Genomic DNA, 20,331 nt, shown 5'->3' with positions numbered 1-20,331 from the left:
ATCGTACCTTGGAGAAGTGTTGCTAATTTGTGTACCAAATGCGGTCTTGAGCCGCGCGGGCTGCGAAGCTTTGTGGGCGGGAGGAGTAAGGAAGGGGGCGGCGAAATTTACTGCGCGGGGACGCGAAGACGCTTTTTTTCCCCCTGGTGTTTTCTTAATTTGGTGCCTGGGCTTTTCTGGGTGGGGAGCTATGAAGCCGCCGTCGAGGCTGCGATCGGCGCCCGCTCGCTTCCGCCTGGACCCCGCAATCCGGGTTTGGACGGATCGAGAAAAGCGACGTCTTCTCCAGGCTTTGAGAGCTCAAGCCCAGACTCCGGGCCCGCTTCGGCCGGAACAGCTGAAGAAATACTTGCCTTCCAGAAATGAAGATGAGGTGGGTTTAGAGGCGCCGTCTGTGGGTTGGGGTAACTTAAAAGGCCTCGATGGGATCCTCCTCAAACGAAAGACAGGAAGAATTTGTGGGGACAGAGAAACTGCTACCCTGTTTAAGATCACTCGAAGTACACAGGATATAGATGTAAAGCAGTGGTTCTCAACCTGTGGGTCGCGACCCCTTTGGGGGTCGAATGACCCTTTCACAGGGGTTGCCTAAGACCATCGGAAAACACATATTTTCAATGGTTTTAGGAATAATTTTATGGTTGGGGGTCACCACAACATGAGGAACTGTATTAAAGGGTCGCGGCATTAGGAAGGTTGAGAACCACTGATGTAAAGGTAAAGGTTCCCCTCGCACATACGTGCTAGTCGTTCCCGACTCTAGGGGAGCAGTGCTCATCTCTGTTTCAAAGCCCAAGAGCCAGCACTGTCCGAAGATATCTCCATGTGGCCAGCATGACTAAATGCCAAATGCACACATAACGCTGTTACCTTCCCACCAAAAATGGTCCCTATTTTTCTACTTAAATTTTTAATGTGCTTACGAACTGCTAGGTTGGCAGAAGCTGGGACAAGTAACAGGGCACTAGGGATTCGAACCACTGAACTGCCGACCTTTCGATTGACAAGCTCACCGTCTTAGCCACTGAGCCACTTTTAAGGTCACTCGAAATACACAGGATATACATATAAAACATAATATCTATTTCTAACAGTACAGCCGAAAAAAATCAACAGGTCATGCTATACATCTATGTCTTTGCCCTATTGTACTTGCTTTATACTAAGTTCTATAATTACTGTTATGGGTTGAACGGTTTTCGGTTATCCTAGTCACTATTTAATCTGGACATTCATATCTTTCATTTTAACATGGCCCATTTTGAGTTTGAACTGCCCAGTTACGAGATTAATAATACCAATAATCTATCTTGAAGATGAGAAGTTAATATATTTCTAATTGGGAAGTGGGTTTGAAAGTGATAGGCAAGTGCCTTAGAGTGATGCAAAGCCAACATTTAAAGATGGAATGAAAGAGGCCCAAGCTTTTGAAAACAAGGAGAGAGAAGGACTAATTACAAACCCTTGTCTCTGTCATAAAGAATGTGGAACATACACTAAGAGTCTATCTTGCAGTGTGGGCAGCTGAGTGTATATCCTTTGGACGGTAAAACAAAGGTTTTCCTCTTGAACTGTAAAATAAACCTAAATGTCAAACAGCAATACTTTCTTATGTCTAAAGAAATGGAACCACTATGAATAAGTTTTCCCATGTCTAAGAATTCATCATCAAGCCAAATTTAAATCAAAGCTGAAGTATGTTAATAGAAAAATGTTTGACTTCCTATTTGTGTGTATTTTTATTATATTTCCATCCAGCCTGTCTATCAAAGAGGTCAAATAGCATACATGGAGTCTCCCCGCATTTTAATCCTCAAAATTACAATTCTGAGATATGACTTTGGACTAATTATTTCTCAGGTCCAAAATATCCATGAAATGGGTTCCATGAGATAAAAAAAGATACTCAAAATACAACCAGCTTTCTATTAGTAAAGTTTTGTCTCTTAATAAGGTGTTCCAGTTTGTTTAACTAGCAGGTTACATAGCCTAAAACAGTTTGAAAATCTCTGGATCAGATTCTCCTGAGTGTTAGACTTAGCAATAGGACTTAGACTTATATATGACTTCATAGTGCTTTACAGCCCTCTCTAAGCAGTTTACAGAGTCAGCATATTGCCCCCAAGAATCTGGGTCCTCATTTTACTGACCTCGGAAGGCAGAGTCAACCTTGAGCCAGTCAAGATCTAACTCTTGGCAGTGGGCAAAGTTTGCCTGCAATACTGCATTCTAAACACTATGCCATCACAGCTCTTAGGATTCACTTTACACTTAGTATTTGTGGCTAAAAAAATTTCATTAATGGGTGACACTAGTTCTCCATTTTTGAAAATGTGAAGTTCAGATTTTTTGTGCAATCAGCAAAACTAACAATTGGGGGCTTTCATGAAGTGGGCTGGATATAACTATTCCTATGACTGACAAAGCTGAAAGTTACAGAAAACAAAATAATTCTTCTTTGTAATGTTTCTCTTTTGCACCAGGAATAAACTGCAGTTTTTTCTGAAAATAACCATTATTCAGTGCTGTTTTAAGAGTAGAATGTGCCTTCTTCTAAACATTTATGTGTGATATTTTGCAGATCTTAGCATTTGTAGACCTGCTGAAAGAACGTGTGGCAAGGGAAGCAGTCAAGGCACGGTATCGATATCGCCAGTGCAAAGAGAAGGATGCCCCAGTTCCAGCACCTATAGAGGTCTGAAATTATTAAAAGTATGGTTTCAGAAATAAGACAAGTAGGCTAAAAGATACTCATTTATTGTGTCATACTCTCTATTCCAGGTATGGATTCGTTTAGCTAAGAAGTTAACAGGTTGCCTTGAGGATGCAGTAACAGCTGCTTTTTCCCAGGTAACAGTGATATCCCCTCCATGACACGATCTTATTAAGATAAATATTTCTATGAATATAATAATTTCAGAGATTTTTAACTTTGGCTATGCAAATGTTCTCTTGAAACAAGCATGTCTACCATTGCTAACTACAGCTATACATTCCTTTGATTTTCATCTTTCCAAGCAAAGATGCAGTAATCAAAAATATACTCTACACAGAATTTCTGTTTTCTGGCACTTGAGTTATTGGATATTTTTTCTTCTGATTATCTTAATTAGGTTTTAACAATTGCATCTGCAGAGCCACTCTCTTTGCTTCACTCTGTGCCACCAAAGCCTGTAGAAGTAAATGCTGCTCAATACATGACCCCAGCTGTTCCTAGCAAGAATATGAAATCCAATACAGAATCTGAGGAAGCAACTACATCATCAGATGTAGAACAGTTGACTCCTGCAGAAAATGGTGAATTACATGTGGACTTTGAAAAGATATACAAGTATCTTTCAGTGATTTCACGGGGATCTAAAGCACCAGAGCTACCACCTGGTGGTAAGTCAGGATTTAAACCAAGATGAAAAGATGAACTATTCCTGCATCTAGAGTTATATCTATTTATTTTTTTTGTGTCAGTAATTGTTTTATTTACTCTATCTTTAAATCTTAGTTGCTCTTATATCTACTTTTTAATATCGTGTTGTTCTTTATAATACATTTCATTTTTGTAAACTGCTCCGGGTTCTTATTGAAGGGAAGACTCTTAAAAGCTGCGGGGAATGAAAAAGCCCTAGAACTGAAAAGAACATATTGAACGTCTCCAAAGTTTTCAGTACATTTGAAAGCTTATTTACCAATAAAGGAGAATATTTGTAGTTGAAATCAGGGATCCTTGGTGCTCTCTGAGCTTAGTAGTTTTTATCTAGACGTTTCATTATCCAAACTAGGTAACATCATTAGTGCTTGCCCTGTCAGTTTTAATGGAGTGGTCTTGGAGGTTCTGCTGTTCCCAGTGGCATTTGGTTGGACTGACTTCTTGTTTGGCAGTTCTTAATTAGGGCAGTAGAACCTCCAAGACAACATCCATTAACATTGACAAGGGAAATATTAGCACTGGTGATGTCACCTAATTTGGGTAATGAAATATCTGCAGAAAAACTACCAAGCTGAGAACACCAAGGATCCCCAAAAGCTTATTTATCCCAAGTGTGACTCTGGTGAGAGATACTATATATATATTTAATTGCAATATTGATGTGTGAAACCTATAAAATGAGCAATATTTGCAGTGAAGGAAGCAAGAATATGGCAGTTGAATAAGCATTTGAGATTTGGTTGTGTTGTTGGTGTGAATTACACACATATACAAATTTACAAACTCAACTAGTTATTTCACTGTACAGGTTCAAAATTTTCAGTATAGGAATCAGTAGAAATTCAAAATAAATCAGTTCCCTAGTTTCCCAGCTGTAGAGATACCAAAAAAAGTCCATAAAGGCTCCACCTACAATACATTATAAACTATAGTAAACAAAAGAGCAGTTATGAAACATTTAGTCTGTACTGCAATGTTTTAAAATAATTTCCCATCCAATATCCTAGGCCCAGCTCTGTGGGCCACCTACTTTTGCACTTTTAGGATGACAAATGAAGGAAAGGCTTGTTTAAAGTTCCAATTATTCCTCATGAGCTCAAAATAAAACCTGTGCTTGTTTATTAGCAATGTTTATGGAACAATGGTTGAAATTTTAGAGAGTAGGAAAAATTTTCAAATGCAAATTTCTCCATGTGAAAATAATGAGAAGTGAGCTAAGACAATTTTCTACATATATAGTAGGGAAATTATAGCTGAATTTCTATAACTGAGAACCACAGTTTTCATTTAGCTTTTCATTAAAAAAACATGTTAGAAATTGCCATAAATCTCTAAGACTTGGAGATAATTAAAATTCAAATAAATTGATGCAGGAAAGAGTGAAGAATGACAATTATTTTGCTAGACTGTTTGGGGAAGTATAGGAAAAAAAACTTGTGAAAATGTCAATTAGAAAATAAAATACAGCATGAATTAGCTCCCAGTCACTACTTACGTTTTGCTTCCTTTATTGCTTTCTGCAGAGTCAGCTGTTCTGCTAGATCTGCTTTTGTCATTACCAGAAGAACTGAGTCATCTGGATTATAAGAAACTTAAGGGACATATGTACAAATGCTATATTGATTTAAGTGCTCACTATAAGAATGAAAAAAGTACAAGGAAAGCAAAGATCAGCCCGCTTGTAAACAATAATCAAGATCTTCCTGAAACATTTTATAACGTGCCATCAGCTGGAAATAGCTTTTCACAAGAGCAAGAGGATACTAGTTCTACTGCTGCTTCTACAAGTGGCACAGCATCAACATCTTCCACGGATTGGAAGACGCTGGGTATTTGCCCACTGAATTCATTTTGGTTTCCTTTGGATATTCTAGCACAAAAAAAAGAGATTTTGGATTAAAGACTCTATTTTATTACATGTCATGAATGTTGTGTCTTGGTATTTGTAACAGTGGAAAAACAACTGTCATATTTTGGCCAAGCATGGTCCCTTAATTTGGTTCAGTATTTAACACTGGACTTATGAATATGTCTACTTTGTATTTTTAAATTAAGATATGTGACTGTTTTGAATTTTTCCTCCAAAAATTCTGAAATTTACTGGTTATTCCTGGGAAATCAGTCTCATCTTGGAAAGCTTGTGCTTACATAATTAATGTTCTGAATATGCATCTTTGTTGTCAGGATATGGATTATTTCAGATGTATCAAATGCAATCAGTGTTATTAAAGTGTTTCTGCAGTATAATAGAGCTGAAATGTTTTTCTAGTGCTATGAAAAAGATTGTATGCTCCTTTATGTATAATTGGCCAAGTTCCTTTAATTCAAGATCACTTTGAATAATCAACTTCTGTGAGCTGATGGTGAGGCAAAGCTCCTGTTAAATTTCTGGTTTCTTATTTCATGCAATCACTTCATAAAAACAAGATAATTCCAAATTGAGTGAACACTTCAAAATCTCATTTAATCGGATGTCTGCAGTATGGTCAACCTGCAGTAGCTTGATTGGTCTGCAGATCATAGATAGGGAATAATTAACGTAAGGGTAGCTCTGTAATACTTTCAATACAATATAAAAGCAATGTTTTTATTTATTTACTTGTATCCTGCCTTATTTTACAAATAACTCAAGGCACCAAACATACCTAATAGTCCTTCCTCCTATTTTCTTCACAACAACCCTGTAAGGTGGGTTGGGCTGAGACAGAATGATTGAGAGTGAAAGTCACCCAGCTGGCTTTCATGGCTCAGGTAGTACTAGAATTCACAATCTCCCATTTTCTAGCCTGGTGCCTTAACCGCTAGACCATAGCATTAAATTATTTTCTTAAATAGTTAACAGAAAATCTCACCTAGCATTGCTTGCTGTACATGTAGGAGAGAGTGCATTTTAACAAGTATATGCAATGTTATTTAAGTAGCAAAATTATTTTTGCTTCAAAAGGTGTTCAGATTTTAAATTGAATGATTTTGTTTCAAATTCTGCTAAGGGAACAAATTCTATTCTTGAAATTGCAATGTATACAGAAAATATCTTTGTAGACACTAGGATGTGATGCAGATTACTCTTATCTGGTTGGCTTTCTTTTAAACTTGAGAAGCTATACTGCTTACAATACTGTATAGTACAAAGAAAACGAAAGTGTCTCTGTTCAATTCAATTAAAAAAACCGAAGACCTTTCTCAAAATTGGTACATTTAAGAGAAGCAAAATGGTCCAGGGTATAGAATTATCAATCATACATTTATAACGATCATTAAGTAAAATCTCATTTGGTTTATTAAGGAAGTAATATGAGTCCTTAAAGTTAAGTTTTATTCAGTAATATCAAATACTCACAATACACACAGTGTAAGTGCTATTTGAAGTAAATATCCTAGCAAAATTTGACTATTCCGTAAAGGTGGCTTCAAGTAATTTTTAAGATCTGATCAGTGCAAATTCAGAAGCAGAATGATTTGGGTTAAAACTTCAGTGTTCATTTTAGGCAGATGGACTGTCCATGTTTATAGAAAACGATGTCTCATAATTGTTCTCTTCTTCACAATGCTCCAATACTTTATAGAAATACTGAATTTGTAGAAGCAGTTGTTCCAAAACTTCCAAAATTAATTAATAAAATGGTACCAAGGATTCTCAACCAATAAATGTTCCTTTAACTTTTTCATTTTCTTTATCAGGATAAATATAGGAATGCAAAGAGATCTAAAGAGTAAAAAGCAAACAAAGTCAGACTCAAGTTGTTAAACACCTTATACTGTTCAGCCCCTTATACTGAGATCTACTTTGATCTGTTAAAACTTTTTTTAAAAGTAATAAAGTTGTGGCCCGCAATTTATTAAAGATGATGAGGGCAAATGGAAAATACCTTTTGCAAAAACTCAGAACTACAACCAAAAATACTTTGGACTGTTCTACACAGAAACTTCAGTAATGTCACTAATCAGTTAAGGGCCTTGCTCTAGTTTCCTCTAATTTTTACCCACCCACCCCCAAATATGCACTCTGTATAGGAATATATTGTCTCCAAATTGACTCCAAATCTGGAATAGCCTAATGACAAATTACCTGATTTAAAAATTGGTCTCTCTTCAGCTCCTTGTAAAATTGCAGTACACATGGATTAGCTCTGACTACCTTGGCTTCAAAATCCAAAACTCGGAGACTTGCCAGACTACGAGCTCGAGAAAGTGCTACATACGCCTGCCCACTTTCAAAGACGCGAGCTAGAGAAACCTCTGCACAGTCTAAAGACATACCCTAGAAAAAGAAATAAGTGAAGAGAGTTATTAGTAGACAAGACTGAGCTAGCAACACCAACAGTTAAATGTATATTGAAGTATGTACATAAATCATCTGCTAGGATGTACATCCCAGGTTTAATCTTTGGAATAATAATGGAAAAGCATTCAGTAACTGGAATTACAACTATGAGCTTGTTGTATTCTGACTGCAGCACAAATATAGTAACTTGTATTTTTTTAATGTCCGTATCCTCAAGATCTTATTTCCAGCTTTACTTATTCTACTTCTTAATGTATCTTAAACTATTTAGTTCCGGTTTTAAAGTAATTCTCCCTGCATAAGTTTTGCTATGGATACTGTCATAACATACTGCTTCTACAGAGTAATTGTTGACATGATCAGAAGCTGGATCTGCTCAGCTTCTATTGCTACTTTAGGCTGCTGCCACCAACATGCAACTCTCCTCCAATGAAGAACTGCCTTGCATGACCTTTTTTGCTTGAGCAGCAGAAGATACGAGACGCCTGGCTTCTACAGATAAATTTACTGGTGCAATGTCTGATTGGTGCTTTCTAAAGCAGGGGTCTCCAACGTTGGCAACTTTAAGACTTGTGGACTTCAACTCCTAGAGTTCAGCAAAGCTGGTTGAGGAATTCTGGGAGTTGAAGTTCACAAGTCTTGTCAAGGTTGGAGACTCCTGTTCTAAAGCGCTTACCAGGTTTTATGCAAGCTTCTTATTAACATGAGTAGCACTCAGCATTAAAAATAGCAGGTCTTGCTGCCCAGACGTTTATCTGGGTTTTGCAAGCTACATCTTTGCTTGTTCTGTTAACTTCCAACACATTACAGATTTTCTGCTGCTCTGGCCAACCTATATTTGTACGGTTATGCTGATAGCACTATTTTGTCTACTCTTTTCTGCTTCATGGGCATTCATAGGCTACTTTCAGATGCTGATGGCCAGGAGGATGGAATTGGATTAATCCTGCAGGCATTGCCATTCCTTGCAAGATTACCTGAGGATGAAGTTTACATGTTCTCAATCGCTTTTTCTCCCTTTAGCTTACTGTCCTCCTCCATGATTGTGACCTGTCATCTGGGCTATTTTGGGATATATATTTAGCATTCTTTTAATTGGACAGTTTGACAGAAGGCTAATTATGCCATTCTGAGTACCTGCCTACACTCACCTAACCCTGTCCTAACCCACATTAGCAAAAGCTGTTAGTTATTTTCCAGCTGGTAAGCAATGTTTGATAGGAAGGGAAGTCAAGGAAAGAAAAACCAAGGGAATCCACCAATTTCTTTCCTTGCTTTGTCCCAGATAAAAACAAAAAAGGAGGGCATCAATCATCAATTTAATTACTGTGTAGCAGAATATATCCTTAGAAATTGGGTAGCAAATTTTAGGCCAGTGTACTTTTCTGCTGACCCCAGAATTAGGGGATAGGACTTTAAATGGTATAATGGGATTACCAGATTAGGGCTGCAAACACCCAGATAACCTGGTGCTCTCTGAGTTTGTTGTTTCTCACGGATGTTTCAATACCTAACCAGGTAACATTAGTGCTGATGTGTGTGGGGGTTTGCTCTGTTTATATATAGTAGCTTGCCTTGCCAGTATTGGTGGAGGTATGGTTTTCTCTTTGGCAGTTCCTTAATTAGGGCATTGTATAGTGTGTGATTACTTTTTTTAGTGCTAATCCCTGATTATCTGTATGGTGGCTATTGGAAATGATGTGTTTTGGGGTTTTTTTTGTTTCCCACCAAAATTGGCAGGGGAAGCTACAGGTAGTCCTTGACTTATGATCATTCATTGAATGATCATTTGAAGATATAATAGTCTATAAAGATAATTTTTGCAGTGATATCACCATGTGGTTGCATGTTAGGTGCTTGGCAACTGGCTCTCATTTATAACCAGGTTCAGCATCCTACAGTCCCATAATCATGATTTATTATCCCCCCCCCTTTCCAATGGCTTCTTTTTGCCACTTGCCAGCCAACAGCATCCATTTGCGATAATGGTTTTGCTAAACATTATGTATTTCGATTAATTAAAATTTAGAATAACAGAGTTGGAAGATACCTTGGAGGTCTTCTAGTCCAACTCCCTGCTTAGGCAGGAAACCCTATACCACTTCAGACAAATGGTTATCCAAATCTCTTCTTAAAAAACTTCCAGTGTGGGAGCATTCACAACTTCTGGAGGCAAATTGTTCCACTGATTAATTGTTCTAACTGTCAGGAAATTTCTCCTTAGTTCTAAGTTGCTTCTCTCCTTGATTAGTTTCTACCCATTGCTTCTTGTCCTACCCTCAGGTGCTTTGGAGAATAGCTTGACTCCCTCTTCTTTGTGACAGCCCCTGAGATTTTAAAACACTGCTATCATGTCACCCCTAGTCCCTCTTTTCATCAAATTAGACATACCCAATTCCAGCAACTGTTCTTTATGTTTTAGCCTCCAGTCCCCTAATCATCTTTGTTACTCTTCTCTGCACTCTTTCTAGAGTCTCAACATCTTTTTTACATCGTGGCAACCAAAACTGGATGCGATATTTCAAAGGTGGCTTTACCAAAGCATTATAAAGTGGTATTAACACTTCACATGATCTTGATTCTATCCCTCTGTTTATGCAGCCTAAAACTGTGTTGGCTTTTTTGGCAGCTGCAGTACACTGCTGGCTCATATTTAAATGATTGTCCACTAGGACTCCAATTACTATGTGATTTGGATTTAACAACTGCTGTAAAAACAGCAAAAAAACTTAGGTCCAATCTCGTGAGTACCTTGATTTATAATGACAACTTCTGACCAAAATTCCAGTCCCAATTTTGTTTGTAAGTTGTGGACTACCTATACTGTATATAAACAGGGAGGAAAACCCACACTAACTCTCACTGATGGTATTATCTCTGTGTGTGTGTGTGTGTGTGTGCGCGCGCGCGCATATGTGCGTGTGCATGTGCATCAGATAAAGGAAACATTGCCTACAGAAACACTACCTTTATTTATCCTCCCTGCCGCAGAGTAGAGAGATTGGAGAAAAAGAGATTTCAAGAAACAAGTTGTTGCTCTTCTACACTTCAATAGAAAGTGGCAGTAGGAAAAGGTCAGACAAAGAAGAGCTTGCTTACAGAAATTGCTTGCCTTTTTCATCCCCTCCCCATGCAAAGCAGAGAGATTGGAAAGAGATTTCTAGAGAGTACTATGCCTGAGGTTCCCAGCCTTGGGCTCCTGACATGATCGGATTGTTTTAAGAAAAGCAAATAGCTTATTTTCTTCCAATCCCTTTCTATTCAATTAATCTGTGTGGTGGGGATGGGGGAGAAAAAAAAAACAGATTGGGGAAAGAACCACGCCTATGGACCGTAATGGTGCTCACAAGACTGAGGAATGCTGCAGAGGTCATAAATGGGCTGTAAAGTTATTTTTTCACCATTGTTGTAAGTTGTCACTGGACAAGTAGTTAATAAAATGAGGATTACCTGTATATGATTTCTTTAGTATTAGAATATCTACTTTAAAGTTTAGGGATAAAGCTGTGCCTTAATGGCATTTAGTGTGCAACTTTAGTCTGCTCAGTTTTATAAATCATTGATAGGAACAAAACAAGTTGGATTTCCATCAGGTATGGGCAAAAAAGAACAAACTAGCTGATAACATTCCAGGATTTTAACATTGATAAAGAGTCTAGTACAAAAATCAAAATTCTGCTGTTACTTAAAGAAGCCCAGTGATAAACCATTATTACTGTATATTTCCCACAAAAATCAGATATATTACAAACCTGGCTCTTGTGGATAGAAATGGCCCAGGCAAGCTTCAGGGGCAGCTGCTGGCGACTCAGGTAAGTGCCTGCTGGCCCCTTAAAAACCCATCTTTCCAAGCCAATAATATTAGTCACACCACAAAGAAATCTCACTTTGGGCAGGCCTGTAGCAAAAAACACAAGTCTAGTTATTATTCGGTACTGCAATATACTGCTGGTTACAGGTAGTTCTCAATTTACAACCATAATTTAGCCTGAAATTATGGTCATAGGTTCTGGATGTTTTTAGGGGGGACACCATATGACCATGGCTGATTTTACCTATTTTGCAGTGGTTAAGCAAATACTGAAGTTAAATGAACTCTCATGGTCATTACATGGAACCATTGCTTTTTGCCAGAAAATGACAATTTCCAGTTTTAAAAAAAATGCCAAAAATTGCAGTCATGGGGGACACTGCAAATGGCCATAAATAAATCTAGTTGCCAAGTGCCTTAACTATGATCATGTGACACGAAGCGGGGTGGGGCAGGGGCAGCCATTAGACCTTTGAAACCAGATTGTAAGTATCAAATGATTGCTATGTAAACAGCTGTAAGTTGAGAGTTACCTATATAGGTAATATGCCAAACTACCATACATAACAGTATTTTCCTACATTTTCTCATTTTATATAGAATGATTGTCAACTCTCTGTGAAGCAAAAATAGAACTGCTTCTGCAAAGAAGTTGTGGCACAGAGCAGAGGAATCTAAGACTATAGTAAAACTTTTCTAAAGGAACAATGCACAAAATTACATTAGAAAGTGAAATCTAGACTTGATCTGTAGCAATGGAGTTTGTTAGAACTGAACTAGATTGTTTGGGACAAAGGGAAAGGGAGAGCACTTTCAAACAAGTTTGACAATGGAAGAGGGGTGGGAGTTTTTCTGTATATGACAAAACTTTTTTGATGGCTTTCCTTACTATTTTTTATTAATATTAATGCCAGTGTTGCATTACAATCTTAACAGTTGAATGTATTTTCTTCATTGCAAAATGAAACCAAACCACATGACTATCCATGAGGAGATCATCCAAGGTTTGCCTGTCAGAAACCAACCTTTTCCTTCAGTTTCAAATCCAGTCACAACTCCACGAGCCCCATTCACCAGACCTTGAGAAACATCAAGATTCTTTGTAAGCATCACCTATTAAAAAAGGAAAGTCACAGGAATGCTTTTGTGGATTTTTCCATGGCACCTTCTAAAGTAGATTTACTTCCACTGCATGCTAACAAAACCATCCTCCACCCATTTGTGGGTAAGGGAATCATCCAGAGAAGTGCTTAGAGATTAGGATATAGGCGTTAAAATCAAGGAGACTCTAGCATTTGGCAAGATCTGATGTGTTGTGAAGAAAGAGAAGGATCTCAGAAGCAGCCACAACACCTCTGTCCCAAGCAGTGCTGTTTTGTTTGTTCACCTGGGCACCTTCCTTGAGTTCAATCATGCTCTTCACAGGACATTGTGCATCAAGAGTCTTTGCCAACATAGGATCACTGTCAACAGCCTTGAAAGACCTTAGCTGCCCTGGAAAAGAAATAACATTTTATTCACTAGAGTTCTGATTGCAGTGTTGCAAACTTATATCCTCTCAGACATCCTGCAACACTAAGCTTGTTAACATTTTTTTCAAATTAATAAATAGGAATGGAAACTGGCATGCTTTAAACTAAAGTTCCAGCCTCTAGTAAAAAAGACCTTTAAAGTATTTGAAGAAATAATATGGTAAGGGGCTACTGGGCATGGATTTGTAAATAAGTGCAATTGCTATAAAAGTAGTAGCAGGGAGGGAGGGAGGATAGGGGAATAACAGAAAAGTAAAGATTTCCCAAGCAACATACCTACCTGGTTAATTTCTGAGAAATGGAGGTTCTGTGACTCATATAAAAAATTATATGAGTAGACAACTCAATATTGCATCTAGTTTTTGAAGCGGCCCCAAAATATATTCTCAAATTTCCAAATTTATCCAATTGGTGCAATGAGTGGGGGACTTCTGGCTAAATTTAGTTTGAATTTAATACCGGCAGCTTCCTAAACAATGTTCCAGCAACTGACCGCAAGCCTCTCAGTTTATCCTTCTACAATCATAAATATTTTGAACATCAAGAGTTCACAGGATTCCCAAAATGCAACAAACTCATAATCTCTACAAATGGTAGGACAGTATATCACATTTTGCCATTTCATTCAAAACAAAAATGACATGAAATAAGTCCTATTATTGGTTTTAAGTTTTTACAACTCGTATTGGAAGTCATCTTCTTTCTCAAAGGCAAAGAAAAAGCTACTTACTGTACCTCATTAGGATTTGCTGCATGATTCTTACCAGCTAATTGCTGCAGCTGCATAGTATTTGTGAACTCTACATCATCCTTGTGAGTACACAACCGTGTAGCCAATATTCCATTTCTCTCCACTTTTTGCATTACTGTTTGAGTCAGCAGTCTGGTGACTTCCTCTGTACATCTGTTAGATTGCAGTAGAGGTATTTAAAATTACAAGAGCTAAGACCTGTAATGGAGATCCATGGATGTATAGAAATCCTGGCATCACAGCAACTCTAGAAAACACTAAATATTTATCTATTTGACAAATTGTACTGTATGTTTCTCTGCCTACTGAGGAAAGAAGAGCATTCCTCCACTCTAACTTCCTATTTCACTTAACTCATGGGTGTCAAACATGCCGTGTCATGTTGCCATCACGTGACGTTTCATGGTGTTTTTCCCATTTGCGGAGCTGGGGTGGGCATTGCCTGCATGTGACGCATCCAGGCCATGGACCGCCAGTTTGACATGCCTGTCTTAACTCCATGCATGTTACAGTACAATTCCATGAACTCCAACCAGCCTGGCTAGTGATAGGAATAGCTGAACCAATAAATCAGGAAGGTTGGCATAACAATTGTTACAAAATATTTCATTGGTGGCAAATATCAACCAACATTTCTCTTAGGATCCCAGCATTCAAAGAATGTTACATTTGAAGTTTTGTGAACAATTAAAAGAAAATGACATTTTAATCAGCATTCAAACTTGGCAGATGTAACAAGTGTCAACATTCAGAAATAAAATTAGGGAGAGATGGGAAAAAGAAGTTTCTCTAAGTTTCAGTTATCTCATCCCAAGAGGACAGATCCCCATCCTTTCCCACCTGATGGTTCTAATGAACAAGAAGATGATATCTCACCTGCCAAGACGGACAGCATTCAAAAGAGAAATGAACTCCTTGTCAGTCTGTCTCCGAACCTCTGTCAACTCCATGTTCAGATGGATACACTTTCTCCAGCTCTTTGCCTATTAAAGAACACTCCCGGTCAGCCTTTGACTAACACAGTGTTAGAAGCAGCAGCAGCAACTATAACAAACCTGGAAACAGAACTTGGGCTGTTTGTGGTCCTTGGTAACGGGCGGCAATTGTAAGAAGTCTCCACAGATAATAAGCTGGATTCCTCCAAATGGATCCTCACATTTCCTGACATCTCTAGCCAGAAAGCAAACAGAAAAAGATTCAAAAATGTTTTTTTTAATGCTCTGGGCCAAGAAAATTGAGTGCAGTATCCAACAATAATCTGTTTTAGTGCTTCTGCAATCCCAGGATTCCCAGTCAAGCTGGAAAAACAACAAATTATGAAAGGATGTCTTAAAAGTAAGTCATACTCCCATTTTCAATAGCTGGCTTTCTTTCCTTTCCTCTTATTTCCTTCCTTCCTTCCTCTCCTCCTCCCTCCCCCCCACTTCTCTCTAGAAGCACAGTGACAATACTGGCTACAATCCTGATCCAGGGGTGGGTTCTAATTTTTTTTACTACCGGTTCTGTGGGCGTGGCTTATTTTGTGGGTGTAGCTTGGAGGTCATGTGACTAGGTGGGCATGGCTAGCTGGTCAGAGTCAATTCTGGAAGGTCCTTGCACTTACGACCAATCCTCGCACTTACGACCCGACTCATTTGTTTGCTTTTAACACTGATCAGCTGTAGGACGGCCCTTTGAAGCCCCGCAGCAAGAGTTTAAACAGTTTTTTCCCTCTAGTCGTCAGCTGGGACTCAGGAGGCAGCAATAGATTGGGGGTGGAACCAAATAAAAGATAAGTGGGTGGGGGGGCTGGCAGGGCGGGGAGGAGAACCGGTTCGGTGACATCATATCGTCACCGCTACCGGCTCTGCCCAACCGGACCGGACCGGGAGGAACCCACCACTGTCCTGATCCCTTCCAGGCTCTCAGTCCATTGCAAAAATCCACAATTCCTCTAAGGGAATTGGCACACTCCCTGCCAAAATCTGAAAAATGTTCCAGGGATTTCAGACACTTTTGAGAGGGTACATGGGGAAGTAGTAAAAAACTGGAGAATATAATACACGCTTCATAGTATACTCAAGAGTTAGTGAAATTAAGATTGAGAGTCACAGCTAGAATCTAAGCCAGTTCATGAGTTAACAAGATGTCCAATCTTTTAGTTACTCACACTATATTATTGTGGCAGAGAAGTGGTCATTTTATGACTGTTTGGTTGAATCTTGCTGAAATCTCATGACTCTCAGCACTTTATATAAGTAAAACAAAATCTATGTATCTATGGTACAATATGATTAAAGTGATGTAAATAAAGCATAAAATTAATAACCAAGGTAGTGATTAACAATAAAAGTAACAAAAATAGAAAATAAAAAAAGGTGGCATAGTGGTTAAGCATCGCAAACCTTCTCTGGAAATACTCTGTTTTCAACAAACTTCTAAATGTCTTCCAGGAAGAAACTAATCTAATATCCATAAGGTGACTGCTCCTTAGCAGTCTGCAACACTTCCTGTGGTATTCTAGATCCATTTACTTAGGAGCAATGCAAGTATAGGAATACCATACAGAAAAGAAGGTTCTACATACCTAGCCACCGCTTCCAGTTTATCAAAGAATTCCCCCTCCACCATTGAGATTTCATCAATGATCAGACAGCGGCAATTCAGCCATTGCTGCCGAACCCCAGGTCTCTGGGCCAGCTCAAGACACTGATGCAGAGAGGCCTTTCCTGATCCAATACCTACAAAAGGGAAATTAAGAGGGCATGACAGCGGCATACCAGGCCCAAATTCTTTCCAACCTCTCTCCTTCTCAGGATCTGAACTCGTTACCTGCAAAAGCATGGAGGGTGATGCCCCCAATCTGACATGCTGCCACTCCTGTGCTGGCTGTGACATAAGTGCCATTTGGAGGAAAGGAGGCCACAATCTTTTTCAGTAAATAAGATTTTCCAGTTCCTTTGAAAACAAAAGTTAATTTTAGAGAAATGCCATTCAGCTCAATTCGTTCAAAGTTGCTCATATTTTCCTCTCTACAATTTTTTAAATTATTTAGGGAGTATTTAAATGGCAAGTACCGTATCAGGTTTCCTGTGCTTAAGTAGTGGTATTTAGGATGCAACACTGAGCCAGTTTAAAGCAGAGCAATTCCACTGAACCAGGGACTGTGTATGTGTGTGTGTGTGTATTAAAGAAATTTTAACAAAGTAAAAACCATTGAAAAAGAAATAGAGTACCTAAGGAGAAATAGTGCATAGTAAAAAAGAAAAAAAGAAAAAGAAAAAAATAGAAAAAGGAAAAAAGAAGCGGAAAGATTATAAGGAAGCGTCTTATGATTTTCTTTGCAGCAATTATAAATGCATTTACATTTTAACCTCTCTCTAAGGTTACATCATAGCTTCCTTCTTTCCATAAACTGCCCTTTTTTAATTGTCAAACTCATAAATCACAAGGTCACTTTGGTCAGTAAAAAGCCCAAAGAGTAAGAGCAAACAGAGTTAAGGTCATGCTGCAAATAAAAAATGAAGATTCCAATAGGAAGTGAATAAATGTAGCTCGGAGTTAAATGATGGAGTTCTTGATGATCTCTGAGCTTTGTTATTTGCCTGCAGACGTTTCATTACCTGATTAGGTAACATCATCAGTGCTAGTGAGAGTGGGGCTTGCTCCCTGTTTATATATAGTAGCTTGCCTTACCAGTCTTGGGTTTTTTCCCTCTTGGTAGTTCCTTAATTAGGATATTGGTTTACAATACACTAATGCTTCGATTTAGGATTTTACAATACCCAATAATCCTTGGAATTAGGATTTTACAATATCCTAATCAAGGAACTACAAAGGAGAAAATGACAACCCCACCAACACTGGCAGAGCAAACTATTGTATATAAACAGGGAGCAAACTCTACACCAAATAGCAGGTAATAGCAATAGCACTTAGACTTATATACCACTTTACAGTGCTTTACAGCCCTCTCTAAGCTCTTTACAGAGTCAGCATACTGCCCCCAACAATCTGGGTCCTCGTTTTACCGACCTCAAAAGGATAGAAGGCTGAGTCAACCTTGAAACGGCTGTGAGCAGACAACGAAGCTCAGAGATTTCAAGGACACCATTGTTCAACCCTGAGCTACATTTATTCACTTCTATTGGGATCTGTATTTTTTATTTGTAGCATGACCTTAACATCATTTATTCTTACCCTTTGGACTTTTTACTGATCAAAGTGACCTTGTGAGTTATCGGTTTGACAATTAAAAAGAGCAGTTTATCTCAAAAAAAATGAAAGTAATCTATTCATGCATACTTAAAAGAAATCCCAAACCATTAGTTAAATCTCTTATGAATAATAGCAGTGGGAGTTCTTTAGCTTGAATCCCCAACATAGTCATAGAAAACATCTGGGATTCCTAATTTGAAATGCCTAATCATGCCCCCTTCCCACCCCTTTTCATTTACCAGCACTCCCTGTGAAGAAGACATTCTTTCCACTCAACACAGCATTCAGCACTCTTGACTGCTCCTGGGAAAGTGTTGCTCGGGAGCCCATCAACCAAGGCTTCTTCACCTGTTTTTCTTCAGTCATCTGGTGGGACAATCCATATTTAACTGACATCCCAAAGGCAGAAGATATACATTTGAATCTCAGGAAATCAGAACTGGTTATTACAGTGACTGCCATTAAAGGTTTACACTTTTATCTCTTTGCCAAAAAAGGGAAGGAAAGAAAGTTCCTGACGAGGGAAGAGGAATTGGGAGTGCAAGTTCAGTTCTGGTGGGAATACAGGCAGCCCTCGACTTACAATCACAATTGAGCCCAACATTTCTGTTGTTAAATGAAACGTTGGTTAAGTGAGCCCCCCCCCCCCTGCCATTTTATGACCTTTCTTGCCACAGTGAATCACTGTAGTGGATAAGTTAGTAATATGGTTGGTAAGTGAATCTGGCTTCCCCATTGATTTTGCTCGCCAAAAGTTTGCAAAAAGTGATCGCATGACCTTGGGACACGGCAACGGTCACAAGTATGAACACTTTGCCAAGCATCTGAATTTTGATCCCATGATCACAGGGCTGCTACAAAGGTAGTAAGTGTGAAAAACGGTCACAAGTCGCTTTTTTCAGTGTCACTGTTACTTTAAATGGTCACTAAATGAAGTGTCGTAAATTGAGGACTACCTGCATGTGTGTATATATATATATATATTATGTATATATTCTGTTTTTTTTTTCTTTCCACTTTTCTTCTTTATATTTTTCTTAGTTTGTATTGGAAGGGACGTGGTGGCTCAGTGGCTAGATGCTGAGCTTGTCGGTTGAAAGGTGGGCAGTTCGAATCCCTAGTGCTGTGTAACATGGGTGAGCTCCCGTTCCTTGTCCCAGCTTTTGCCAACCTAGCAGTTCGAAAGCATGTTGAAAAATGCAAGTAGAAAAATAGGGACCACCTTTGGTGGGAAGGGAACAGTGTTCCCTACACCTCTGGCGTTTAGTCATGCCGGCCTCATGACCACTGAGATGTCTTTGGGCAGTGCTGGCTGTTCGGCTTTGAAACGGAGATGAGCAATGCCCCCTAGAGTCAGGAACGACTAGCACATATGTGCGAAGGGAACCTTTACCTTTTAGTTTCTGTTATTTTTTATCCTTTATTTTTGTAAGCTTTAATAAAATTATTGCCAAGATCTATCTTCCCAACATGTTATCCTCTACTCAGCATGATGAATGGGCCTTCTTGGATTTGGGGAAAGCACCATCAGAGAGGGTATGACTCTCTGCATCTTTTCTTTAGCGCTTAGTATTACCTATTGATGCTTAATAGTATAAGCAAATAACGGTAGTTACCTTTTCAGGCAGAAGATAGCTTACCTGCCTCCCATCCACTGATTCCAGAGGACGCTTCCTAGACCTGCAGGGTAGAGTCTGTCCTTTCGTGGGGGTGGCTGTAACGTTAGCCAGAGCTTCTCGGGCACTTGCTTGTTGCAAATCGCGGACTTGCACCGGGCTCACCGTGTCGAATGTGCGCGGCAAGCTAGAGAGGAGCCTTGTCCGCTCAGGCACCGGCCGCCCTCCGTGCTGGGTAGCTTCAAATTTGATGCGCAGAGTCTGCACGAAGCGACGCAAGCGATCCGGAGGGCAGTTCGAGAGCAGCAGCTGCACATAATTGGAGCCTAAGGGACCCAACCGGATCGAGCTCTTCCCGTCCTTCACAAAACGTGTGAACAGGCGCATTTCGTTCCGCCGCAAAGGGAAGTTCTGGAGGCGGTCCGGACCCGAAGCTTTCGTCACCTGTAAGACCAGTTCGCGAAACTCGTTCCGCCCGAGGTTGACCCAGGCATCCCGCAGGAGCAGCCGATTCGGGGCCGCCGCTGCACCCAGACGCTCCACTGCCACCGTGCAGCGAATCCTCCCATCCAGCTCCGAGTCTTGCATTCTGCGGGGTGAAGCCGAGAGAGCAAACACACCAACATGACAAAAAGCGAGATCGAGACCCCCTCAAAGCCTGCGGCGGGTGCGGAGCAGACGCTTCTCTAGCCCGCTGTCGACCGAGCCGGGTTTT

The 20,331-nt window shown here is 39.4% G+C and overlaps 2 protein-coding genes across 2 annotated transcripts; one reads left to right on the top strand and one right to left on the bottom strand.

Annotated features, from left to right (window-relative positions):
• Nucleotides 1-2: 2 nt before the first annotated feature.
• On the top strand, nt 3-7,050 carry SNAPC2 (small nuclear RNA activating complex polypeptide 2). The gene is made up of 5 exons (XM_070939644.1): nt 3-373; nt 2,582-2,695; nt 2,782-2,850; nt 3,114-3,384; nt 4,948-7,050. Exons 1-5 carry the CDS (start codon nt 191-193, stop codon nt 5,322-5,324), a joined length of 1,014 nt encoding a protein of 337 aa, XP_070795745.1. The 5' UTR covers nt 3-190; the 3' UTR covers nt 5,325-7,050.
• An 11-nt stretch (nt 7,051-7,061) lies between these two features.
• PIF1 (PIF1 5'-to-3' DNA helicase) lies at nt 7,062-20,204 on the bottom strand. Its single transcript, XM_070939643.1, has 12 exons — nt 19,641-20,204; nt 18,240-18,366; nt 16,615-16,740; nt 16,370-16,523; nt 14,859-14,973; nt 14,680-14,786; nt 13,817-13,956; nt 12,908-13,014; nt 12,546-12,633; nt 11,462-11,607; nt 7,494-7,685; nt 7,062-7,130 (listed from the first exon to the last, which is right to left on the bottom strand). Exons 1-12 carry the CDS (start codon nt 20,202-20,204, stop codon nt 7,062-7,064), a joined length of 1,935 nt encoding a protein of 644 aa, XP_070795744.1.
• Nucleotides 20,205-20,331: the final 127 nt, after the last annotated feature.

Source organism: Pituophis catenifer, unplaced genomic scaffold (assembly GCF_029215685.1).
Source record: "Pituophis catenifer annectens isolate HBS135680 unplaced genomic scaffold, rPitCat1.0.hap2 SCAF_3, whole genome shotgun sequence".
Classification (NCBI taxonomy): domain Eukaryota; kingdom Metazoa; phylum Chordata; class Lepidosauria; order Squamata; family Colubridae; genus Pituophis; species Pituophis catenifer.
This window is presented reverse-complemented; position numbering and strand designations above follow the sequence as displayed.